Source organism: Schistocerca nitens, chromosome 1 (assembly GCF_023898315.1).
Source record: "Schistocerca nitens isolate TAMUIC-IGC-003100 chromosome 1, iqSchNite1.1, whole genome shotgun sequence".
Taxonomy (NCBI): Eukaryota; Metazoa; Arthropoda; class Insecta; order Orthoptera; family Acrididae; genus Schistocerca; species Schistocerca nitens.
Window position 1 is genome coordinate 659,496,382 of NC_064614.1, and position 27,653 is coordinate 659,524,034.

General features: G+C 37.3%; 1 protein-coding gene across 3 annotated transcripts in view; it reads left to right on the top strand.

Annotated features, from left to right (window-relative positions):
* The window catches only part of LOC126258990 (leukocyte tyrosine kinase receptor-like), a 717,375-nt gene extending 695,398 nt beyond the window's left edge, over window positions 1-21,977 (top strand). For 2 of the 3 annotated variants that reach the window (XM_049955685.1, XM_049955688.1), the window contains 3 exons: window positions 1,253-1,354; window positions 12,669-12,894; window positions 20,619-21,977. In XM_049955685.1, coding sequence (XP_049811642.1) covers window positions 1,253-1,354; window positions 12,669-12,894; window positions 20,619-21,293 — 1,003 coding nt within the window. In that variant the 3' untranslated portion in view covers window positions 21,294-21,977. The remainder of the gene's footprint in view (window positions 1-1,252; window positions 1,355-12,668; window positions 12,895-20,618) is intronic. The other variant, XM_049955687.1, reaches the window with a different exon arrangement.
* The last annotated feature ends 5,676 nt before the right edge of the window (window positions 21,978-27,653 follow it).

A 27,653-nucleotide genomic window follows, 5' to 3' on the forward strand; every position in this document is an offset into this window, starting at 1 on the left:
CACTCTCATTGCAAACCTTTTTCTCTGAAAAAATGATTCTTCTTGGGGTAGAAAATACTAAAGGCATAAAACATTACTGGTGTGGTAATCATCCATGCAAGATTTAATTTTTCTAAGTACCAGAAATACCTTTCTTATCAAATCATCTCTGCAAGTGTGCCTCCAGTTCTGCCTCTGTTGTGTCTCATATGATTACTATTGGTTTTTAGAAAAAAAAAAACACTACTTTTATCAATTTTTTTCACTTTATTTGTTGGACTTCTTGCTCTGTAAACCTTTTAGTTGGTAATTCCAGCAGCAGTAAATGCAAATCAAAGGCTTTCTTCTTTTTGTTTTTCAGAAACCTTCATTATTTCCATGTTTTTATTCTTTCCACTACATGACAATGTAATACTCAAGTGATACCATGATACTTTTTATGATTACCATTCCTAACAAAAAGTTTGATTCATAGGAGTTGCATGAAACTTTAAACACCCCATTATTATGCTTTCTGAGTAAGACATGGTTCTTATAAAGTCAAGGAGGAAATCAGGAAGGATTCCAAAGGATTCTGTTTGTAGGTTGTGTTACTGATATGTATAATTCATATGTATAAATTTGCTGCATTTTATCTTTTCTTACTCCTCTTATCTCATTTATCTTTACATTTTGCTATTAATCTGTATACTCTGATTAGCTGCATACAGTTCTTGTGACAATTACTGATATCTTTTATAAGAATTAGAACAATGACTACCATGTATAATTATTTCCATTCTTTTTTGTTATCTACTCTTGTGCCCTACCAGTCTGCAGTTCTGCAAGGTTAATCCTTCTATGTAGACTGGAATAAGCTAAGGTTCAGAAAAATAATTCTGTATTTCTGTTATTCTACTATTTTCCATTCAGTTCATTTCATCTATCACCTCCTAAGGTTAGACACCTGACGACTTTTCTTTGCAACCTATCAAACTAAGGTATATTACTCCGTTAAATACCTACATTCTAGCCATGATACAAATTCAATGTACATACATCATAGAGTTTCCTAATTGTAATTTTTGTATGTACTGAATATAAATTAATAGTATAATGTTGATAATAAGTTGTATTTAATTTATTGAATTACATCTGATTTAGTGTTGTTCATGATTCTACATCATTACATTAAGTAATAATTGAAGTGTGAAGGAAAGTGATATATCTTGAGATGCAGTTATTTCAACTGATGGCAAATTTTATATTCTGTGGTTCCAAAATTTTTGTGCAGGGCTGATTATTACAGGAAAGGTGGAAAAGCTATGCTACCCATAAAATGGATGCCCCCAGAAGCTTTCCTGGATGGTATTTTTACATCAAAGACTGACATATGGTGAGTACAGTTGAGTTATTAAGTCTCATATTTCATCTTTAATGAAACTTCCTTAATTGTAAATTTCTGAGTTTAATTAAAGACTATAAATTTTTGTTTTACAAAAAGGAAAAGCATGAATTATCTTTGTCTTCTTTAGACACTTACATGTTACGGCTGTTGACTTTTAATTGTGAATTTAAAATGCTGTCCAAGAGTTAGTGTGTTATATGGAACTTAGGCTGTATGTGCTTGGTGCACTTACCCTGACCTGTGTGTTCCAACTTGATAGCCTATAACCAACCACAGTGCCACAGCTGCTTGGATTTTCTCTTAAAATTTCTCATTTCAAGATGTCCACACAGTAACTGCTACATATCATTGGTGCAGCCTACAGTTTTATATTTTGTATAAGTGATATTCTATATCATGATGTAGTTTCATATTCTTCAAATGGTCTATGGCTCAAATTTATCATCTGATACCACGATTTACCCACAATAATTTGTATTTTGAAGTTATTATTAGTGATTATATTGCAAAATACATTGAGGTGATGGATGTCATGGGATAGCAAGGTGTACATATATAGATGGTTTTTGTGTTGTGTACACAAGATATGAAAGGACAGTACATTGGCAGAGCTATCATTTGTACTCAGGTGATTCATGTGAAAATGTTTCTGACTTGATTATGGCCATGTGACAGGAATTAACAGATTTTGAACAGGAAAATATTAGAGTTGTAGTTAGAAGCATTGGAAATTCCATTTCAGAAATAATTAAGTAATTCAATATTCTGAGGCATGAACAATACACAATACAGTGGTTGATAGCCTTCACTTAATGAGCAAGAGCAGTGGCATTTCCATAGAGTTATCAGTACTAACAGACAAGCAACTCTGCATGAAACAAGTGCAAAAATCAATGTGGAATGTATGATGAATGTATTCCTTTAGGCCAGTGCAGTGAAATTTGGCATTAAGGGGCTATGACAGCAGATGACTGATAAAAGTGTCTTTGCTAACAGCGTATGTTGAGAGCCTCTCCTGGACTCATGACTACATCATTGAACCCTAGTTGACTGGAAAACCATAGCCTGGTCAGCTGAGTCCTGATTATAGTTGGTAAGAGCTGATGATGGAATTCATTGTGGTACAGACTCCACGAAATGATGGACCCGAGTTGCCAAAAGGCACTGTGCAAGCTAGCGGTGGCTCCATAATGTTGTTGGCTGTATTTACTTGGAATGGACTGGACACTCTGGTCGAATAAAATGATCACTGACTGGAAATGGCTACATTTGGCTATTTCAAGACCATTTTCAGCCATTCATGGATTTTATGTTCCCAAACAGCAGTTGAATTTTTATGGATGACAAATTGCCATGTCACCGGGCTGCAATTGTTCACAATTTATTTGAAGAACATTCCGAAAGCTTGAGTGAATGGTTTGGTCACCCAGATTGCCTGAGATGAATCCCATCAAATGTTTATAGGGCATAATGGAGAGGTCAGTTGGTGCACAGAATCCTGCATTGACAACTATTTTCACAATTATGGATGACTAGAGAGACAGAATTGCTCAATATTTCTGCAGTGGCTCCAACAAATTGTTGAGTCCATGCCACATCAAGTTGCTGCACTACACCAGGCAAAAGGAAGTCTTACGCCATAATAGGAGTAATCACATTACTTCTGTCACCTCACTTTAGACTGTATGTACAAGGCTGAAAAGAAATCTAGTAGTGCAATCTCCTGATTACACAAAAAAGAATTTGTGCAATAATCTTGAATTTCTGCACTTTACACAGTCTGAAAAAAGTATCATCATAAGTATATTTCCTTCCTTATTGCACTCTGCCTTCCATTGATATTCACCATACCATGAAAGATCTTGGTCTACTCTCGTCTTCACTACAGATGGGTCTCTTTTGTCCTAGATTCTGAGTGACCTTTCTTTTTTATTTTCTCTGCCCTGCCCATCTCTCATCCCCATGGCCTGCCCATCTCTCATCCCCATGGAAGGATCTAATGGTTCATAAAACTAGGAAAGTTTCATCACTTTTATCTTTGTTTGTGACTATTTGCAGCATTAAATATTTTGTCCCATGAAGGTAAGTGATGCCCACAATTGTGTCTCATAATTTATAAATTTTCTGGATTGAATTTTTCTTTTTTAAGTAAGATCATAGGCTTCACCACAGAGGGTTCAAAGTATGTTCTGTATTTACTTTTACTCTGGTATAAATTTTATTGTTGCATGTGTGGAGGCCTACAGTTTGATCCTATAGTTTTCTAGTTTATTATTCATGTAAATACAGAATCCAGTTCTCCCTCAAAAAGAATACATTACTTTATCTACAGTCAGATTTGATGGTGGATAAAATACTGTTCTGTGTATTATATGAAATACCCCCAGATAGGTCTTAGTTTGTGCAGTGGGTCAGAATCAAATTCTTAATGCGGTGTCCTCAAGACATTGTTTTTCACACCTAGTATTCTTTAGTTCTGATGGCACAAGTTTAGAGACAATGTCTGTCTATCTCTGATTTTGTTTTTGGAAATGTGTGTTGATTGAAATACTCCAATATACAGTCCAGTTATGTTGATAATTTATCAACAAGAAACCAGATCTCAGAATTTTTTGCAAACAAAAATTATTCAAGTTTTGCATCAGAATGACATCAATCATTGCAAAAGGACAAGTTGGTGCATTAAAAAACAAACCTTAAATTTGTACACTACATTCTTCATAATCAATTACGTCTTTCCTGTCTGCAACACAGCTATCACTCTTAAGTTCAAATTAATTGTTGTCTTCTGAATTTTCTGAAAGATTATCCTGTGTAAGCCATTATTCAGGATTTCTTCAATTTCCAAGTCTGATAAGTGATGTCTATAAGTCATATTACCTCAGTTTCAATGCCAACATGTTCTCACACATTTACCAACACATCACAGAACACAATAACTTTCAACAATTCGTCTTGTACACTGCAATCAGTGTGACACTGACACAGCCCACAAGATGTAAGTGCATGCATCATACAACAGCTTAAAATAAAGAACTTATGTTACCTCCTAGTGACAAACAATACTATGAGGCTGTTCATAAATTAACCTTGGATTAGCTATTTAAAAAAAGGAAAGTAGATAATTTTCAAATATGTAGTATGTACTTAACATGTGGACATTACTTCTCCCTGCAGTCGCCACCCAAATTCAAATATTTTTTGACTGTGATACCAGCTTCTCTATTTCTTTATCAAAGAAGAGTGACACTTGGTGCTTCAGCCAGTTGTTGACAGCATCCTTGACTCCATTGTTGATGGTGAAGTACTGAATAGGCAGCCAGGCCTTCATGTTGGGGAATATATGAAAATGCCACTTAGTGTCATGTCCAGTCTGTATGGAGGATGTTGAAAAATCTCCCAGTGAAATTGTCTGAGTTTTTCTTTAATTTGGTTTGCATTATGGGGCCACAATTTTTCATGAAGGAGAATGATTCCTTTGGTAATAATCCCACAGTTTGTTTTGGACTGACCTTTTTAGTATCATAACACAACAAATGTGTGATATCTCTCATTTACTCTCACAAAATATGTTGCCAATATTCTTTGGCAATCCCAAAAACTGTAACCATTTGCGGCTTGGCATTTTCTGCTTGAACGTTTGGGCTTATTTTGAGAATGAGTGTGCATCCACTGTTTGTATTGTTCCTTAGTTTTGGAGTTCACATATTGCACCAATGTCTCATTGCTAGTCATGACTGTGTTCTGAAATTCCTCTCTCTCCTCTTGGTGGTGCTGAAGGAATGTCAAGGCCAAAACCATTCTCTCAGTTTTGTGAAAGAACATAAGACATACATCATAGAAATCAAGGTTAAAACTTATCAGGTGTATGTAGTGTGTTCTAATAAATTATGAGACAGAATTGCTGGTCAGTACTAATCGTTAGGAGGCAAAATGTATAATACTGCTAATAGATTCATGTAAAAGTGACACACTACCTAGCTTTTGGAACTAATAGTTCCTTCACCAGTAAAGACACGGAAGGTTAGAGGAGAGCAAGTCACTCAAACCCACTATGAGGGAGACCCGCCTGTAGTGAGGACGAGGATAGACAAAGATGAAGAGAGAGGTGTCTCTACTTCAGTCTTCTCCAACATATTCCTCACCCCTCACTAATGAGTGAACTGTTATTCCAGAAACTATGAAGTTTATCAGTTTTGCTTTGACATGTGTCTATCAGCAGTATTACACATTTTGCATCATGGAGGTAAGTAATGGCTAGCAATTTTGTCTCATAATTGACCTGTTTATTTGATTGAATTTTTCTTTGATACAGTATGTAGAAAGTTAACTGGCTCCAAGGTGTTAATATGATCATACATTTCTTCAGCTGCATTGATAGCACCTCAGGCATATAATCTGCACGATTATATTTTCTACACCAACAAAAATAATCCATTTTTGAAAATAAAATTGCAGCTGAATAGATACAGGGCAGAAATGTCTTTACTTCTCATCCCATCCAGTATGTCTCCACTGACCCAGGATTCTGCATGAGTTTTCCAAACTCTTTCCATTTCCCAAACCTTGCCAGTCCTTTTTCTTCATTCCTCTTCTTATCCTTCAACCCTTCTGCCAGAAGAAGGAACCACTGGCTCTGAAAGCTTGCAAATTTCCTTAACCACTATATAGGTGCACACTATAGGTGCATCCGTGCCGTGAAACCAGGAAAATATCTCAAGGAACAAAAGGGAATTCTACCAAACTGGTCCATTCCCAAATGTCATGAGGACCACGGATTGTGTACATATACCCATACTTTCACCATCTGGAGCACAAGCAGAACTATACAGAAATCACAAAAATTTCTTTTCTGTCAGTACACAAATCATCTCTGGAGCCAATAAGAAGATTCTGAACATGGTAAGCCATTGGCTGTGTTCCATGTATGATGCACGCATTTGGGACAATAGTATAGTCGAAACTTCCTGGCAGATTAAAACTATGTACCAGACTAAGGCCTGCCAGGAAGTTTCATATCAGTGCACAGTCTGCTGCAGAGTGAATATTTCATTCTGGAAACATCTCCCAGGCTGTGGATAAGTCATGTCTCCGCAGTATCCTTTCTTCCAGTAGTACCTGTCTTGCAAGTTTTGCAGGACAGCTACTGCGAAGTTTGGAAGGTGGTACGCTGGTGGAAGTGAAGCTGTGAGGATGGGTCATGAATCGAGCTTGGCTAGCTCAGTCAGTCGTGCACTTGCCTCGAAATGCAAAGGTTCTGAATTTGAGTCTCAGTGTGGCAGACTGTTTTAATCTGCCAGGAAGTTTCACATCAGTGCACACTCCACTGCAAAATGAAAATTTTGTTCTGGAAACATTGCCCAGGTTATGCCTAAGCCATGTCTCCACAATACCTTTTTTTTCCAGTCGTGCTAGTCTAGCAAGTTTTGCAGAAAAGCTAATTCGAAGTTTGGAAGGCAGGAGATTAGGTTGCTCAGTTGGTAGCACACTTGCCTACAAAAGGCAAAGGTCCCAAGTTCAAGTCTCACTCAGCTGCACACAGTTTTAATCTGCCTGGAAGTTTATAATGCTGCATGCTCCATTGCAGACTGAAAATTTCGTTCTGGAAACGTCCCCCAGGCTATGGCTAAGCCATGTTTCTGCAATATCCTTTCTTCCAGTAGTGTTAGTCTTGCAAGTTTCTCAGGAGAGCTACTATGAGGTTTGGAAGGCAGAAGATGAGGTACTGGTGGAAGTGGAGCTGTGAGGACGGGTCATGAGTTGTGCTTGTGTAGTCCAGTCAGCAGTGCACTTGCCCGTGAAAGACAAAGACCCCGATTTCTAGTCTTGGTCTGGCACACAGTTTCAATAAGCCAGGAAATTTCAGATCAGTGCACACTCCACTGCAGGAATAGCGCAATTGCTGTAGAATTTGAAAATAGACGGTCTGATGGGTTGCTTCTTGGACAGTGGATATGCTCTCTCCAAACATCTTATTACTCCTGTGTTTTGATCTCATACAGGAGCCAAGGATGCTACAAAAGAGCCCATACTGCTACCAGACATGTAATAGAGCATACATTCAGTTTTTGGAAAAAATATTTCCAAATTCTCACTAAAACAATGTGATACAAACAAAACAAATGTGGGAATGTTGTTATGATTGCTGCAGTTCCGCACAGCTTAGGAACAGAAGCCGAAGATATGCTTCACCCTGATGCTGTGGATGTGTATCACATTGATCAATATGCCTTTCAGCCAGAAGCAAATGCTCTTTTCTTTTTTTCTTTTTCTTTCTTTATTATTTTTTTTTTTTCTTCAGCACACAGAGTTATAAAATAAATATGTTTTGATTATTTTGAAGAAAAACAAGATGTCTATTTTTATGATTTTGCTAATGTAAATAAACATTTGAGTGCACTGATTAGAAATGTCACATGTACTGGTATTGAAATGATAAACATAAATATTGTGTCTGGCAAAAAATGGGAACATATTAATCATTGAAAAAATATCAAGCTTATAAAATGTTGGATATTCATATTCCTTTACAAAAACCTGAACTTCTTGAGCATATTGGCTGCTGGACTGGAAACTGAGGTTTGCTCTATTTTGTTCTTGAACTTATTTATAACTTCCATTTTCAGGTTACGCTCTTCTTCCATGATTTCTCTTTGTCTTTCAACTAACAAAACTTTTGCATTATATTCCTCTCATATTAAACACATTTTTAATGTATCAAGCTCATCTGTTTTTTCCAGCAACTCTCTGTTCTTCACTGCATGCGCATGTTGTCTACCTTTTTTAATAGGTGTACCTTGTGATAAGCTCCCACCAGAGAATGCAAGGCAATGCTCATGACCATGGGATAAAGTTTCACTTTCAGCAGTGTCATTACCATTGTCAGAGTAGTTGTCATCAGCGATGGTGGTTTAAAGGACCACATCACCTTCAGTTGTGTCATTATCGTTAACTCCAGTTATCCCCTTCAAAACTTGTGGAATAATATCAACAATCATTTGGCTCATATCACCTGTCTTCATCTCAGTTACTCCACCACCAGTTTGGAATTGTATTTTATTACATGTAGCTTTCATTTTCTTTGCTTTTGTTTTCATGTCCTTCCAAATCACTTTAAGCTGCTCTTGTGATCATTGTGTAAGAGCTTCCACATTGTATGTAGGTATATTTTTTCCCAAGCATCTTTTTTCCTTTTTAGCATGTTAATGTTTCGCTTTTTAGATTCAGTAGTGGTTATATACTTTTTCATTATTCCAGCAAACAGCTCTTTTTCAGTTTCTGGTGTGTTTTTTGAATGTTTCTTAACACTTACATTGTCCTTGGCCAACTCCATGTTGCTGTTAGCTCACATCTCAGGCTGCAAGTGCCACTTAAATTAACACATGCCACCAGTCAATGATGGATGGTGGTAGCTGTAGATTACATTTACACAATATTATTGTCAAAATGTGATGCAGTAATGGCTGACAATAAATGTTTTCCAGGCAGAAATGAAATGTACGTGCCAGCAGTATGGTGAAATGTCTTACTTTTTTAGTAAACAGGTGTTACTACTTAAGTTGAGCTCTCCAACAATTATTGAAAGAGTATATTACTGTGGAAGTAATTTACTGAAGTAGTCCAGACTAAAGAAATAAGAATTACTGCAAGAGTAATTTACACTAGTTTGGTGATTGCCATCCTTATCATCCTAACAATTCATCTGACCTCTCTGTTCAGCATTTTCTTTTTTGCCTTACATCTCCTTCCATCTTGTCCCCAACTGTTGATGCAAGGAGAACTCTTTACCTTTACAATATTTTATCCAGGAGGAAGCTGTCATGAGCTGTAAACTTCATGTACTGGGGAAAGACAGTGTGGTAGTTTCTCATTAAATTCTCCATCACAGTACTCCAATTACTTACTCAGTGACAACTGCTAGTATCGCCATAGTTTCTGTACCAAATTCCTGCGTTTCCATCAATTGTGAATTCTGGAGGGATTGCTGCCTTCTTCCAGCATGAAGGTTCTCTGTGCACCAACTTCAGAGAGCTGCTGCTGTCACTCTGTGATTCTTATTGATTGTCTCCTGATCCTATTTTTTTCTCCATTTCCAATTATTTTTACCAAAATTTATATTATGTCACCCCCCATTCAGTACAAATTTTACCATTAATGTTAATCTAACTTCCTGGGGAGCTAATTTTAAATGTAGCTCTGAACTGGATGACAATTTAATATTAATTCCCTTTCTTGTTTGCTCTGTGGTGTAGAGTACTTTGTGTGCCACTGCTATCTCCCTGCTTTCCTGTTCCAACCACAAATGATTCATGGGGAGAACATTTGCTGATAAGCCTCCACGTGAGGTCAAATCTCACTAATTTTTACCTTTGGTTTCCTTGTGAGATATATGTAATCTCATCAAAATGTCTTAAATCAATGGAAAAATTTCATACACACACACAGCTAAAAAGCAGAAAAAGATTATTTGAAGAAAAGTGAATTTTTAATATTCCAAGTTTTTAAATCAGACTAAAAAGTGTAAAATAATCACATTCAGACTCGTAATCCCAAATGGTTGTTATGAAAATTTGTGATTGTGATTTTTTAATAGCTACAAAAATACTTGTGAGATTCAAAACAAAAGATGTGGGACACATGCAATACATAAGTGATGCATGATGAAGTAGATGAACACCTACTTACTATTACCTGTTGCATGTGCCCCACATTTCTCATTTTAAATCGTGCCAGTTTTTTCATAGCTATTAAAAATTCTCAATCACAAATTTTTGGAACTATTTTCACAAGGTTAGGAATCTGTAGGGGACCAGGCAAAATTATTTTATACTTTTTAATCTTATTTACAAATTTTATATTTAAAAATTCAGTTTTATTTAAACAATAATTTTGAAGTGTTCCTCCTTCTTAACTCCCCCTTAATCCCTGCTTGTGGCTTGTGATAAGCAGAGCATGACATCCCAATAGAGCTCAGGTTGGCAGCTTTTGGTACAAATATACAAAAATTAAATCAAGGAGGAGAGTAAATAGAGCTTTGTCTTACATGATTATTTTGAAAAAATAAATTAAAAAAAGTAAATATAACAAAATAATTTTTACTGAAACATTCATAAATTATATGAATGGGTAAAATGTGAATAACAAATTTGTAAATATGTTGGCACAGCATGGATATGAACTTATGATGTGAATTTAAGTTAATCAGAAATATCCATTGAACTTGTATTTCTGTTTTTCTGTCTGCTGTGGCATAGTTTTCACTGTCAGACATCAAATGCTGCTTTCATACTGGAAACTTGCTTGTTTGGATTTGTGGAAAACCCATATTTGAGGATAGATCACTATTCATCAGTTAGAGGAATCACTAAGCAATGTACAGACTCATATAAAATGTGAAAAACTGTTTAGTTTTTGGGCAAAGCCCTTCTTTAGAGACAGAAAGCATGTACAGACCCCACACATACAGCCCGCTATCATGTACCTATGCTATCACCTGACTGCATCAAATAGTGATCTTGATTCGGGTGGGTGATTGGTAAGTGGCAAGGACAGGGAGTGATCAGAGTGAGTAATATAATGGGAGGAAGTTAACAATGATCACACTTTGGGTGGAACATACAGGTGCACACAGGACATTTAGGGGGATAGAGGGGGGAAGAGAGAGAAAAAGGATGAAGTTTACTGAGAAGCTCAGCATCTATAGGATGACAAATCAATAAAGAGCTAAGGAAACTTTCTAATGAGTGAACTAGTGTGGAATATAAAAATAACAGTGTGTACGGGAGAATTAGGATGAAACAGAGTAAAACTGAAGGGGTAGGGAATTTAGAAGACAGGTTAGGACATAAACTAGTGGAGGCTGAAGCCATTAGGACCTATAGAAATGAATCATATGTTATAGAGAGAAATACTGTGAGCATATACTAATTTTATGGGGCGAGGGGTGGGGGGGAGGAGGAACCTGTCTTTTTTATATCCGTCTATCATGCTCCCCCCTCCCCTTTCCCCCTTGACTGCAAATTGTTCCTGCCCATTTTATCTTCTGATTCTACATCAGCATCTTCCTACCCGTTACTCTTCCACTTTCCATTAGCTCACACGTTGAAACTTAATCCTTTCCATTTCGTTTTGCTTATCTGATTTCCCTATCTTGTTTCTATATCTTTCTCACTGTTGTCCTCCTAACTGTCCTCTGACCTACTTCTGCAAACTCCTGCTTTACAATCACCAAAGTACAGTCTTCCCTTTCCCTTAATCTCTCCTGTCCTCTTTCTCGCACTCACCCGTGTCAGGCAAAAACATCGTGAGGCAACAGCTGCTGTGTGTGAGAGAGCAAATTTCGTAACCCCAAAAAAGGTTTTTATTTTAATTATTTTTTCTTTTTTCCATCTTTCCTATTAGGCTTTTCACTGCTCACCTTAAAAACATTAGATTCTTTAGATGCACATGTGTAGAAAGATAATCTGTACATGTGAATAAATGGGATGAATGGTTAAATTTTTTATACAATTAGAATTAAATAGAAATTGACAAAAAGCTGCTTCAGATATGGTGGTGGACTGGTAGGCACCTAAAATATCTGACAAACAAACTAACTTTTGGAACCTAACGTTGCTCAGTGTGGTAAAGAATACATGACTGAATAACTGGGTCTGTTTAAGTTCCTTCTCAACCCGTTTTTCTTCCCCTCTTTAGAGCCTCATCTTGGGGAATGTACCTGACTATGCTTGTGAGAAGCTTTGTTTCTTTCAGTCTAGTTGTTTGATGTAATATATTTTGGACATTTTTTTTTTATGATTTGTGTAAGTGTGTGTGTGTGTGTGTTGTCTAATTCAGGAGAAGGCTTTTTGGCCAAAAGCTTACTTGTTTAGCTGTTTTTTGTTATGTCTGCCTGCGATTCAACATCTCCACTATATGGTAAGTAGCAATCTATCCTATTCATTATATTGTCATTATACCATCCTGAATTTTCTGTTGTTACATACATTCTTTGTTTGCATTAAAAGTATTTTTTAAGAAATTTAACAGAATAATTTATTGCATTTTATTTATTCTATTGTATGCATCTTGGAATCCTATAAAGTCTATTTTGTTAATCTTGAAATATGTAGTAATGAAATGAATAGCATGTGGCAGCTGTCCTGATGTTTTGCAGAATTCATTCTTCAGCCTTGTGATCAAAGAATTATGACTCACGTGAATTCTTTAGGTGACTAAGTGCTCTATTAATGAAAGTTGCATATGCATAAGCTAATATATGCTGATGTAGATTTCTCACAAATTCTGATAAATGTATTTTCAGGTCATTTGGTGTATTACTCTGGGAGGTAATGTCCCTGGGTTACATGCCATATACGGGCTGTGCAAACCGGGAAGTCATGCAACTTGTAACTAGTGGAGGGCGTCTGGAGCCTCCTAGCAACTGTCCTGCTCCAGTTTATGGTATTATGACCCAGTGCTGGCATCCTAACCCAGATGAACGGCCCAACTTTGCCACAATACTTGAGAGGCTGGGCTATGTTGCACAGGTATTTGTGATGAGAAAATACTAGCAAATGTTTTGAATTTATACTTACAGCCTGATATTCATGAGACAATATTAGATTAAAGACATTTTGTTTGCTGAAACCCCTTTTTGATCATGAATCCACACATATCAACTCAGCCCTCTCAGTTTTACTAAATCTTCAGTAGTATTTAGTAACTCATAGATAATTATCTTGATTTATTTTCAGTTCTTGATAATTTAAAGTAGGATTATTCATAATATAAGAATAAGAAAATAAATTTTTTTCTCTGGTTATCAACTGCATAAGGTCAGATATGAATTAAATCCCAACAAAACCTTCACAGTAGTTGTTATCCTGAAAATAGTTGATATTAAGAATGCAAATGTGAAGGGTGCAGAAGAAAGGATAGTTATTTTACCTTTTACCAGGCTACTAGCTTAAGGACAAAGCTATTCACACTACACACTTCTTTGCTGTGGCTGGTGGGTTAACATTTGTGAGCGATACCGTATAGTCTAAGCTGATGCTAACAAATGTTTAGTGAGCATCTAGAAATAAACAACAGCAGGTTGGGGTGGGTCATTTGGGTGTACGTACATTAGTTTGCAGTATCAGTAAAGTACCAACATAACATGATGGAGACAGCAATCAAATGACTATCCTAAACCAACTAATTATCTCCTTGTTCCATACTGTAGTTACTGCAGGGTTTGTGAAGCAAACAGCTTTCAGCCTTATATTGTGGTGGAAGTAAGTAAAAGTAATGTGTGTAAATTATGATATGATCTACCACTGTCAGTAGATGCAAACATCCCATTTTGTGATACCATATTCACAGAAAGGTTATTTATTAGTCAGTCAGCCTTAGTACATGCAATAGACTCCAGCAGTACACTTATAAATTTTACAAAAAATTTTATGAAAAGGATAGAGTGTCACATGCCATAAACATGACACACTGAGTTGCAGACAGGCACAGTGAAAGGACTGTTACATACTAAGCATTTGGCTGAAACCTTCTTCAGAAAAGTAAATAAAACAACACATACATTCACACAAGCAGGTAGACTTCACACACATGACCGCTACTTCAGGCGAATTAGCTGAACTACTTTTTCATAACTGCCACATTCCCACCTGGACTTTCCATTGTTTAATTTTACAAAAATACCTTTTACCATTGATATGCTCATACTGGGCATTTCTAAAAATCCTTCTGTTGAGTAAAATGGGTTAACTAACAAGAAACTGAGCAGATTTTTCCAAAATATTTAGACTGACACGCTTAGGATGTGTTTTGACAATTTGTTATCTGTTTCGATTGCCATGTACACAAGGCTGCTATTAATTTTTGTTAATCTATTTTTTGATAAGAGCAGAGAATTACAGGTTCATGTAATTATCATGTCTTTGGTTTGTCGCAGTAATTTTACGTAGTTTTGAAGATATGTAATTAAAGGTACCAAAAATATATACGAGGGCTGTTCCATAAAGAATTGTCATAATTTTTCTATGGTCATAGTATCTCACGCTAGAATTAAATCTTAGGGTCCTGCCTGTGAGAAGCAGGCAAACTGAGATAGGTTCAGTATCACCTACCACAACAGTGAGCAGTATGTGGCTTTGAAATTCCGTTTTCATGTCAACATTTTATCTGAGGCCTATGCAGTGTTACAGGAGGCCTGTGGAGAGTCTGTTCTTCCCTACAGCACAGCCTGTAGATGCTTTAAATTGTTTAAAGACGGGAGACAATCAATTTCAAAGGAAGACGGACCCAGCATGCCAATTACTGCTCTTACAGAAGAAAATATCAACACTGATATTATCGTTGTGAGAGGGGATTGATAAATAACCTTACAAACACTTTCTGAGATAGTGAAAATTTCATTGGGTGCCATCCAAAAATTAGTAACACAAAATTTACAAAAGTGAGTTGTTTTTGCACCTGGCTTGCAAGACTGCAGGTTCCCCAATAAAAAGAACATCTGTTTGCAGGTTTTCATGCAACTGAAGTTAATGTTGGAGGAAGATTCAAAGGTAATCACTGCTGACGAAGCTTGGCTACATTATTTTGGTCCAGAGAGCAAACAGCATAGCTCAGTGTGGAAAATATCCTTTACTGACAACCACCAAAAAAACAAAAGTAATTGCTCCTGCTGAGAAAGTAACGGACATCTTATTTTTTGATACTCTTGAAATGATTTATCAGTATGTTGTACCTTCTCGCACATCAATAACTGGACTATACTACAGGGATGTCCTGAAAACATTGCAAGTCCTTATCAGGTACAAAAGATCAGATATCCCTGAAACAGGCTGGACACTGCAGCATGATAATGCATAGTCACATATTGCAAATGATGATACTGCAGAACTTGCAAAAATCAATTTGAAGTGCATCCCTAACCATCCCTAAGGTCCATATTTAGCTCATCTGACTTTTTTGTTCCCTAACCTGAAGAAACACCTTTGTTGAAGCAATTTCTGATCATCAGAAGCAGTAGTGAAGGCTGCGGAGGCAATTCTGAAGCACGTCTTTGTAGATTGTCAAAAATACTGAAGACAAGTGCATTGCAACCAGAGGATACTATTTTGAAAAGAATCATCAGGATTATAAGGATGAGTAAAGGTATATTGTCAAAAAGTTATGCTCATTCTTTACTGAACGGTCATCATTAATGAATTACTGTTAAAACCTTATACTTAATTAGCAAAGCTTTATATTGTGTTCTACTATCTACCCTTGCCATTACACTGATTGCCTTCTTCCAAAACACAAGAATTTCATTTATTTATTAATTTTTTTTCCTATTTCCCCAGAATATAAATCCATACCTCAGAATGTACTGAAAAAAGTAAACATGTTTTCTTTACATATTCAGAAGTGCTCTTCACTAAATTCCTCTTGACAACCTATCTTTTATGTGTTAAAATGTGAGTTTAATGTTATTTTGCTGTATAATGCCTAAAAATTTTACATTCATTTCAGTATAAAACATCATGATAGACTCGAACTTTGTGCCAGACCAGAACTTGAATCTCAAGTCCTTCTTTCCTTTTCCAAGCAATGTTCTTATTGAATGAGCTGTCTTTTTCACCATAATGAAGCTGTATGGATGGGTTGGGGGGGGGGGGGGGTCTTGGTTGTGATTGGATAGCTCATTTGATAAGAATGTTGTCTACCAAAGACAAGAGCCCAGTTGCAAGTTCTGATCTGCTACACATCTTTGACCTGTCAGGAAGTTTTATATTGGGATGTTAGCTTCCTTGCATTTTTGCTGGTTGTGAATTAATTAGATTATACTCAATATTTTAACAGATGTCTTTGTGCTACAAATATTCCTAAGTCTAAAAGACACAATTCTTATTCACAAAAGGGTCACAGAAGTTGATTCAAAATTACTGTCAAGGTGTCATGAATGTAGAGTTTAAATTCCTTCTTTATTATTTTCCCAGTGACAAACAGCACTAAGTATGGGTAATGCAGAGCAACATTTTTAAGTAGTGTGTTGAATGCTTTGTTCAACAATGCAAAGCTCCCAGAATGTTTGCTCAGCCATTGACAGCAATGTGATTCCAGCTTCATGGAGTTGTCTCACTGTGTCATAAGACCCCATATGATTTATCCAACCAATAAATTCACTATCTCCCATGACAGCAAGAGTATTGAGTGTCTTTTAGCACTTTTCTTAAAGTTAAATTCTGCATTTTGTATAATTCGCAAGCAAATACTATTAAACAGCTGAAGAAGAAGGATAAGGTCATCTGATGCTTATGTATTTGTAGATTGTCAATACTTTAATGTCTATCATGACAACTTTAGCAATAAGTAAGATGTACTTGTAAACTGCCTAAGAAGATTTGCAGCTCCCATATGATTTGCATAGCTTGTGTTTATTGATTGAAAACTTGTTCCCGCAATTCTTTTGACAACTGAAAATTGTTGTCATTGTTCATCATTTCATTAGTTTTCTAAACATTTGCTTCAGTTCTTGAATTCACAGATCAACTGGGATGTTCATCATCTTCAATCTCTTCCCAACATTTTGAGAACCATTTCTTCCTTTCAAAAATTCATGCACATAATACAGTATTATCACCAAACACCTCCTTTAGTGTATGAAAACATTGTGTTGGTGATTTCTTACTTTCATGAGGAACTTGAGGTTAACTCATTGCTTGATTTTTAAGTTTACCATGCTCATGGCACTATTACCGAACAACATGCTCCTCATCCAACGTTCGAAAGAAAAGTAAAACAGACAGAAAGATGAAACTAATGGTGGGTCCTCTTTAAATTCAAGGGAAACTGTTTTCCGATATCAACCTCCACCTGTTAGGCTGCACGATAGGAAGTGAGCAGTCTCGTTACTTAATTTCCATCCCTCATACATTAATTCAGACATTATGCAACCATCTCCACAGAATTTATTTTGCCTCTAGGCCTCCATTATGAATAACAGCAAAAACACCCCAGTACTGTGGTTTGTGAAATAGATGTATAATGGAATAACGGGAGTGAAACTTGGATCAGTAACATCAGATTCTCTTGTCCGACAGGTGCAGGATTTGTTTGATGTCTGATAATCATCATAGAAAAGTATGGAAGTAACCAGGAATGCATGTGCACTTTGGGTATGCAGTCTCACAGGTTCAGGTAGTAAGTAAGTCACGCATGTATAGGGCAGGTATTGTGTAGAGATGTCAGTTGCCTCCCATTTGAAGGCTCTACAGTCAACATTTTAGTGATATTTTCATCTTTGAAGATGTTAATGAATAAGCACCCATGTTACAAACCAGGATACAGGATGGCCTGTGGGACCTTCTGACGTAACCCAACTGTGCGTGCTTGGCACCAGTTGAAACTGGCAGTGCATCATTGCAAGAACCGTTTTCATGTAGAGGACACCTCAGGAGGCTCACTGCCTAGGAGTGGTACAAGCCTGAGCAGTAAGATTCCAACCATCGTGTGTGCAGTATGCCAAGGAACAGCCAAACAAGCTACAATGGGCAAGGTTCAGTGTGATTTCAAGCAGAGCAACATTTGTGATACACAGTTTAAGGCTGTTAATCTATTCCAACAGATTTATTTCATTAGAATTCCCACATTATTACAATGTTACACAAAAATTATATCCATCAATACAACAAGAAAAGATCTGCATTGCTGGTGTGTTATTTTATGTAACAAAAGCATTGGGGAAAAGAAAGAACACAATTTCAGATAACTAATAAATTACAAAATTGTGGTTATGTTAAAAATGCTTGTGCAACAGACTTTATTGTTGTGATCTTCACTCTTAAAAATGGTCTAATGTGAGCCTGTTCATCTCTGAATAACTACTGCAATACATCCTTTTGAACCTGCTTGCTGTATTCATGACTAAGTCCCCCCCTCCCATCACTGGTCACCCAAATTCCATTAATTACCAGTTACCCAACTGACATTCCTTGTTGCCTCAAAATGTCTCCTATAAACCAATCCCTCTCTTTTAGTCAAGTTGTTTCATGAATTTCTTTCTTCCCCTGTTCGATTTAGTACCTCCCCATTTGTTATTCAATCTACCCATCTAATCTGTAGCACCCATCTAAAGCACCATATGTCCAGAACTTTAATTCTCTTCTTGCCTGAAATTGCTTATCATCCATATTTCACTTCTGTACAAGGATGCACTTGAGACAGATACCTTCGGACAAGACTTCTTAACACTTCAATTTATACAGATAGTGGTAGTGTCACATACACAAGGTATAAAAGTACAGTGCATTGGCAGAGCTGTCATTTGTACTCAAGTGATTCATGTGAAAAAGTTTTCGATATGATTATGGCCACATGACGAGAATTAACAGACATTTAATGTGGATTGGTAGTTGAAGCTAGACACATGGGATATTCCATTTAGGAAATAGTTAGGGAATTCAGTATTCCAAGAACCACAGTGTCAAGAATGTGCCAAGATTACAAAATTTCAGGCATTACCTCCTACCACAGACAAAACAGTGACTGACAACCTGCACTCAACAAAGGCACTCAACAAAGGAGAGCAGCAACATTTGTGTAGAATTGTCAGTACCTACAGACAAGAAACACTGTATGAAGTAACTAAGGAAATTCATGTGGGGAGTGTGATAAATGTATCCATTAGGCTAGTGCAGCAAAATTTGATGTTAAATTGGCTGTCAGCAGACAACCTGCGTGAGTCCCCTGTGCAGCAGCATTCTGGGCTTGTGACCCTATAGTTTGGACCCTAGACAAATGGAAAACCATGGTCTGGTCAGATGAGTCCCAATTTTGGTTGGTCAGAGCTGATGGTCTGAAGTTTGAGTGTGGCACAGACCACACAAACCTATGGATCCAAGTTGTCAACAAGGCACTGTGGCTCCATAATGGCGTGGGCTGTGTCTATGTGGAATGAACTGGGTCCTCTGATCAAACTGAACTGATTATTGATTGGAAATGGTTATTTCGGTTACTTGGTGACCATATGCAACCATTTATGGACTTCTCATTCCCAAACAACGATGGAATTTTTATGGATGACAATTGTCATGTCACCAGGCTACAGTTGTTCAGGGATGAGGCGGGTGGACTTCTGTGGCCTGTTGTGGGGTTGTGAACCACTGAGGGCTATGGCAAGGCAGAGCCTCTCCATTTCTAGGTCCCTGGTTTAATACACACAATACGCTATCATATGCTTATTATTATTATAAAAAGTGGCTAAAAATTATCTCTTGAGATCAGATGGAATTCTGCTTTTGATCATTGAAGTATTTCATTCTTTAATTTTAATGTTATTAATACTTTAATTTCTGACGTTTAGTAGTAATTCATATGATATTATATTTGTTTATGTATAGGTTCTATTAGTTCCTCTTTAAGAGTGAAAGAAATTTATCCAATGAAGTCTAGTTTTCTAACTAAAACATGAGCAATGGAACCATTCCACTGGAGTTTGCTTTGCATTCTTCATATACATGGTGGGAGAGAAACAGTCTCAAAAGCTAATAGGAATGTTGCAGGGTAGGCTGTGGTGAGAAATAACTGCTAAGAAAAAAATTAATACAGTGCACCATTTCTGAGGTAATTAGCATTGAAGTTAGCCAGTCAGGCTGCTGAGCATGCGAATTCAAATGGCCCACCAGAGACAGTGTCCTTTGCTTGGCTTTGTCCAACCAAAACAGAGAACGAAACAAAAATTGGATGCAGAATGGTACTAGGGATCGAACTAAAGGCTGAGCAGTCTTCTGTGTTATTGTCTACAATATGAGAGTAACTAACACTCATTGTATCTGGTGGTCCACTTGAATTTGCACCTACGGTGACCTGATTGACTAACTTCAATGCTAATTAACTCAGAAACAGTGCAGCATATCGAATTTTTTTCTTAACAGTTATCATGCAACACCTTTACCAGCTTTTTCGAGTGTTTCACCCACCGTGTACACAATCTCTAAATTGAAGATCTACATTTCTGTTTATTTTTACAGAAAGCTATCATAATTTGCTATTAATGTATAGAAGAGAAAGAAAAGGAGTGATGAAATCCTTGATTTATAGTATGTTAACTGGAAATGCTGCTTTTCATCTGTGGCTGTTGTTTCCTCTGCAATATTTTGCTTCATTTAATGTTACTGAAATATTGATAAATCAATGTTTTTGCATCAGCAGTTCTGATGTGAGTTATGCCATCCATGTGAATCTACCATCTACTGAATTCTGATGGAAAATTCTACTGTTGTAGGACCCTGATGTCGTGAATGCACCACTTCCTGTTTTCAATCGCCCTCCTTCTGCCGAACGGGACATCACCGTGATGCGGCCTCCAGCCCACGAGAACTCCTGCCTGCTCCTGCAGCGAGCAGCTGATTATCTGGTACCCATCTCGGGACCTACCCCTGATTTGCCATCATCCCCATCCACTAGCAGTGTGGATAAACTACTGGCCAATTCTGACTGGGAGACAAGCTTTGCACTTCCAGAATCACGTTCAACACAGCCGTTGTTGGGAGAACAGGGCTCACACTCAGGTTCTCATTCAGGATCTCACTCTGGCTCTGGGTCTGGTTCTGGTACGGGCACTTCATCTTCACCCTCTCCAGGTGCATCCAGTGGTGTTGGTGCCAGTGTCAGCTGTGGCGGGACTAATGGGAGTACTGGTGTGGGTGCAGCGGCAAGTAGTGGGGAAAATTTCACAGGTTCCACTTCTGAGACTGGGGGAGGAGGAGGATTGCTGTCATTGGATGCTGCTGCCCTTGTGAAGCAACCTCCACTAGCCTATGCAAATGTTACACCTGCCCATGCAGTGCCGACTGCACCCCCTACTACAGAACTACCTGAAGCACCGGGGCAACCATTTTCAATTCAGGCTATTGGAACAAGGGGGCGTCCTATATCTGATCTTGAAATATCGTGTTGAATGACCCAGCTTAAAATAAAAACTGTGAAAGTGAAAAATATACAATAGCCAATGCAGATGAGAATTTTACAGTTAAAACTCAGATCTGCAGTTGGTGAAAGACTTTTAAGAAAAAACAAGTATTACAGATAAATATATATTGAACTCCCACAAGAATTTTTCTGTGGTAGTTTCAAGAGTATCAGGGTTTAGTATGGGTTTAAGATAAGAATAACTGGTGCAAATGCTTAATTGTTGGAAAGTGAATATTTTTTAGTGCTCAGTGCTTGAAGTTACATGTTGAACAGAAACTCAAGACTAACACTTCACTTCTACTTTGAAGGAAAACCATGTGCTTTGATTACAACAAAGATCGTGGTTAAATTTGAAACAAAACTGAAAATGCAGTTATCCTGAAATTCCTCTTGGATAATTTGCTCAGGTTAACTGATATGCCTGTGAAAAATATTGATTCATGTTGTATCCTCCTCCGTAAAAATCACATACCTATTAATCCCTCTCTGTCAGTCCGTGCATGAATCTGTTGCAGTGAAATCGTGCATGATATTAGTACAACCCATAAAGCATGCACCGACATAAGTGTATCATAAATACGTAACATTTGCCACAGCATGTCTGAAATATCTGGTGTTACCTTGTTTTATGTAATTTCTCATAAACAATTGAAGTTATGTGATAAAACTACATCAATGTGTACTGATTCATTTTAGACTCTTCTGTGTACACATATAAATGGAAAATATTTGTTTTGAGACATTCATAAGTGTGTTGACATATAAATACACTCTTTCTGAGTCTACTTCACATTTATCGCACATCTCAAGATTGTGTTAATGAAAGTACAAGGCGACCCTTGTGCATAACTTGGTAAGACCTCCTTCATAATATATTTTGAGATCAAAAATACATGTCAGGTAGAAACTTCATGACAATAAACTGGAATAGATTATTCACATGAAAGTGTATTCAAGGGATGCATAGCATGTCGTCAAAAGGAGTATGTAGTGTACTCCTCTTTTCTCCATCATGATTTCTCACAGTTGGTATCAGTGTTTTGTTTGATATTTGAATTAGAATGTCAATTTGTAAACATTTGTATGTACTGATCATATTGTGCTAGCTATCAATACATGTATATTTTTATATAATTTTTCATATAAGAATTTAAACAAACTCCGTAGAATTTTTAAAGAGTTCAGTGGAATAGCTGGTTCACATTTAATGTGCCAAGCACATTATAGAGTGTTTATGTGGACTGCCTACACAGCAGTGAGAAGGACTGTATCAAAATATGACTGAAGATACAAACTTCCTTAAATTTAAGATGTGTTGTGTGCTTCAACCTTACATAAAGAAAAGACTTGCAAGTTATATGTGAAACTGAAGCCATAATAATAGTTACCATGTAATTTACATACTGCGTACACCCTTTGGGAATATATTAAGCTTCTAAGAGATGTGTATTATTTTAACTTTAATATGGGCAGAATAAATTGTTGGTGCAAAAATTATAACAGAAATATATGACCCAAAAAGTTAGCTAAGTCATAGTAAATTTTTATTGCTGAATTAATCAGCATTATGTCCATACCTTTAATTGACGTATTATGTCAAAAGTACTGAGGATGTAAGGGAATAATAACAGTGTCCAAATGTATCACACATTTGCATGAAGATGATGTGCCGCACATCTTGAGTTACAGGGTATTACTTCTACCTCTCAGTACATCAAAGACTGGATACTTACTCTCTGCCTTTCACAGTTTATATTGTCAGGACCACTAATTTCTAAACTTGAGGCTACAGATTGTTAAAGCTTCAATAGTATATGTTGTGATATCATACTCCGTGAATCTATAAAACATTCACTTCTTGGTATAATGATAGAATACTGAACATTGCGCCAACAGCTTCAGCATAATTTGCATATTTTCCTTGCGCTTGTATATCAACTTTCATTTTTTATTTTATTTTTTTGTGTTATTAGTACATACTTTTTAGCTGCATTATTAATTAAATGTTGTGTAGTTTTAACAGGTGTAAACAAAATTATAGTGAAATACTTTGAAACTATTCACAAGTTCTTCAGCATAATTTTAAAGACATTCAATCAAAGTCTATGAGAAAATCTCTTTGTTGTTGCTTTCTTTATTAAATGTTGCTATGCAGACAGGTTTCATATTTTGTTCTCCTAATTTTACATATACTACTGTAAAATCAAGTCACTCTTAAAACAACGCCAGATTTTAGAACTAAAATATGGCACTGAATCAGGAGCCAGAAAATACACTAAGGGCTTATGAAAAGGCAAGGTGACAAGTTATTGTTTGGCAATGAGAAACTGTATTTTATGAGGCAAAAATGCTCTTATTTTTCCATGTAGTCTTCTTTTACATAAAAGTATTTCACTGAACGTTTTTACAGCCAGTACACTGCATTCCTGAAACGAATTCTTGGATATCCATAATATAGTCATCTGCAGCCGCAATAACCTCTTATTTATATGTAAAACATTTTCCTTCTTGACTCATAACTCATTCACAGAAAAAAGAAATTACATAGATGTTAATTTTCATATCTGCTTTTGGTCTGCATCCAAGAAAAGCAACACAACAGTTTATCATAGTCAACCGTTCATGTAAAATTTAGCACACTCACTCTTCTGATATGTCTATGATGTCAGTTATTTCATACACTTTTGATCATTTGATGGCCAATATCATACTTTCCATTTTATCAGTGTTTTTTATCTGTGGTCTTAATTTTGGGACATTCTTCATGCACATCATCTTCCAGAAAAGTAAGGACACACATAAATGTTGTCATTAGGGGGCTCCTTATAAACTGCCACTCAGACTGGCTGAAATTTTGTTAACACTAAGCCACCAAAAACAAATTATTTTATAATGCCACTGTAAACCAGTTTATCAGTTTCAACAAAACTCATGCAGTGTGATTGCTTCAAGAAACAGAACAAACATAACTTTTCCTAAAATGATGCTGATGCTCACATTACTGTACAACATGTACCAGTTGATCAAAACAAAATATCATTGATGTTGTTGAGTTGTTTATAGGCACAGACAAAAGAAGGAAAACTTGCTAGCTTTTGAGCTATCTTCTGGTAAGATAAAGTACACACACACACACACACACACACACATATGCACAAGCCTGTGCATGGTCCACCTAAACTGACAATGGCAATGCTAATTTGTGGCAGGTATGTTGGTGGTGGTGAGGTAGTGTTGGGTGTGGTGGGTACAGGGAGATGGGAAGTAAGAAGAAAGATGAGGGATATGTAGCTAACAGCTTAGAGGGAGGCCGCTTTGCCAACTAGGCTTGTGGGAGGAAGGGGTGGCAGATGCTGTTGTAGCAGCTGGTGGGAAGTGGCACTCTAAAGGTGACATGGGGACATGAATTCAGAGGAGATGACAGAGCAGAGGAAGGTTAAACTGTTAAGTGAAGGGTACAGGAAAACTGGGTTACCTGCCTTTGAGGCCAGGATGTTTGTGGGAGTGAAGGGTGTGTTGTAAGGGTAATTGCCTTATGCGTAGTTCAGAGACGCTGGTGGTGGAGGGAAGGATCCAGATGGGTTGTGTTGTGAAGCATCCATTGAAATTGAGTATGTTGTGCTGAGCTGCATGCTGTGCCACTAGCTGGTCGACTGTGTTCTTGACACAACAGTCTAGCTGTGGCCTTTTATCCTTGCAGGCTACTGGTTGGTACCTATACCAACATAAAAGGCTGTGCTGTGTTTGTAGCAGAGTTGATATATGACATGACTACATTCACATATGACCCAGACTCTGATGGGGTAGGATAAGTCTGTGACAGGAATAGGGTAGGGTGGACTGGGTAGGTCTTGCGCCGCGTGGTCTGTAACAGGGATATGATCCTTGTGGCAAACGGCTGGGTGTGGGAGTGGCATAGGGATGGACTAGGATGTTGCATAAGATGGATGGGTGACGGGACACTACTTCAGGAGGGGTGGGAAAGATCATGGGTAGGAAGCTGAAGGCTTCATAAAGGCCTACACAGACAGGCAATACTTCCCACAGATTTCCTTGCTGTATACTCATATACCCCTTGATATCCTCCCATCACCACCAAGTATCATCTACTAATGAGCACCCACCTTTTCACCCAATATCATCCTGACCTGGAACAACTGAACCATGTCCTTTGCCAAGGTTTTGATTATCACTCATCCTGACACGAAATGAGGGATATCCTATCAAAGATCCCTTCCTATCTTTTAAAAAGTAATTTCCTGCTTCCCACTCAACGTGCACAACATCATAGTCTATTGCTATGCCATTTCTACTCCCAATCCCATGCTACAAGAGTCATATCCATGTGCCAGACAAGGTACAAAAATGTGCCTAATCCACCCATCCAGCACCTCCTACTGTAATGCTGTCACAGGCTTATCTTATCCCATCAGAGTCGGCTCACCTGTGAAACCAGCCATGCCATAGACCTACTTTGCTGCAAACACAGCACAGTCTTCTATGTTGGTATGACTATCAGCCAGCTGGCCACCAGGATGTACAATCATCGCCATACTGTTGTGTCAAGAACAAAGTTGACAACATGGTGGCACAACATTCAGTTGAGCACAACATGCTGAAATTCAATGGCTGCTTCACAACCCAACCCATCTGGATCTTCCCCTCCTCCAAAAGCTTCTCTGAACTATGCACATGGGAGTTGCACTTACAACACATCCTCCACTCCTGTAAATATCCTGGCCTCAATCTCAGGTAACCCACCATCCCCGCACCCTCCAGTTTCATCTGGTCTTGTGTGTGTCACTTTCCACCAGCTGCTACAATTATCCCTGCCAGCCCTCCCTCCTACATTCCTAGCTGGTAAACTGGCCTTCCTCCAAGTTGCTTGCCACTCACCTCCAGTCCTTCCTCCTGCCTGCCTCTTCTTCATCCCACCCCACCTAACACTACCCCCACCACCACCAGACCACCTGCCACAAAATGGCATTTGTCAGTATAGCTGGCACCATGTGGGGCATAGGCAAGTATTTGTGTATGTGTCAGAGGGTTTGTGTGCTCTAGTTCATAAAAGGATAACTCCAAAAGCTAGCACATTTTCCTTCTTTTGTGTGTGCCTATCAAAACCTAATGCTTCTGCTTTTTGCTGAGTGGTCTCCTTTAACCCTAATGTATTTATAATCTACCAGAACTTTTCTAAAACATTTATCATTGATTTCCATAGTGTCTGTAGTTTACAGAGAAATTTGCATCTTTCCTCTATATTTTATCGCAGTCATTATTGTATTTTAATATAGATGATTAACTTAAACGAGATGGCAAACTACAAAGTTATTTCCAGGGCACTAGTAAGCAAACTAAGTTATAAAAAGCATTTATGCTCCAAGAAATTATGTCACATATTTACTTATTGAACAATAGACATGCGTACAGTACTTTCTCATCCTATAATACAATATTAAAGATTTTATCAGGCAGAATCTTATTTTCCTTTTACTTGTAAAGACACCCGGACAGTTATAAGGTAATATCAAGTTTGATTTGTAATCAGAATCATTGAGCAACTTGCCATTTTCATATACACCATGCATTGCCAGGGATGAAGTGTTGACTAAAAATAGTGTCATCTTCTTATCGGTCCCTATTTATGATTATTCCAAAGCCATAGTTTATATTTCTGTCTCAGATGCTGAGTTTTGTATGACATTTACCTGTTTTATTTATTTCGGAGATAACTGAAGACAAGTTTTCTTATTCTCACTGATATGTTCTCTCATAAACAACCCTAGTTATACTCATTTAGTAGCTTCTTCTGCCTTTAACAATTTGTATTGTGTTCCATTTCTCTCCTTGATTTAAATACAGTTATATCGGCTTATTCTCCCAAACCACCTTCCACTTCTTTACGAGATGACTTACTTGCAATTTGCAGCCACTCTTATTTACTGAAAAGCCAGCTGCTGGAAACCCTCTTGACTCCTTCTCGATTGAATAATGCTAGCTACGGGAATTTTTAGACTCTTTCTACTTATGAAATAAGTAGACATACAAACTTTACTTTTCGTCAACTAACGGTGTATTTGACCTCCATATACAATAAAAATTTCACTTTCCACATGAATATGTAACTTTCTGCAAGTCCCTTGTACAGTCAGACGTTAGAAACAAATTGAGTTATAGTTAAAAGAAAGTTGGCTTTGATACCATGACCTTTCTTAACATGAATCATAAAATGAGTCTTGCCTCTAACAAGGTTACGTCAAGACTTTACAAGAGTACTTTTTCAACTGTTCTTGTTTTAATAACAATAGTCAGTGACACAATAAGCCCAGAGCTGCTTATAAACTCC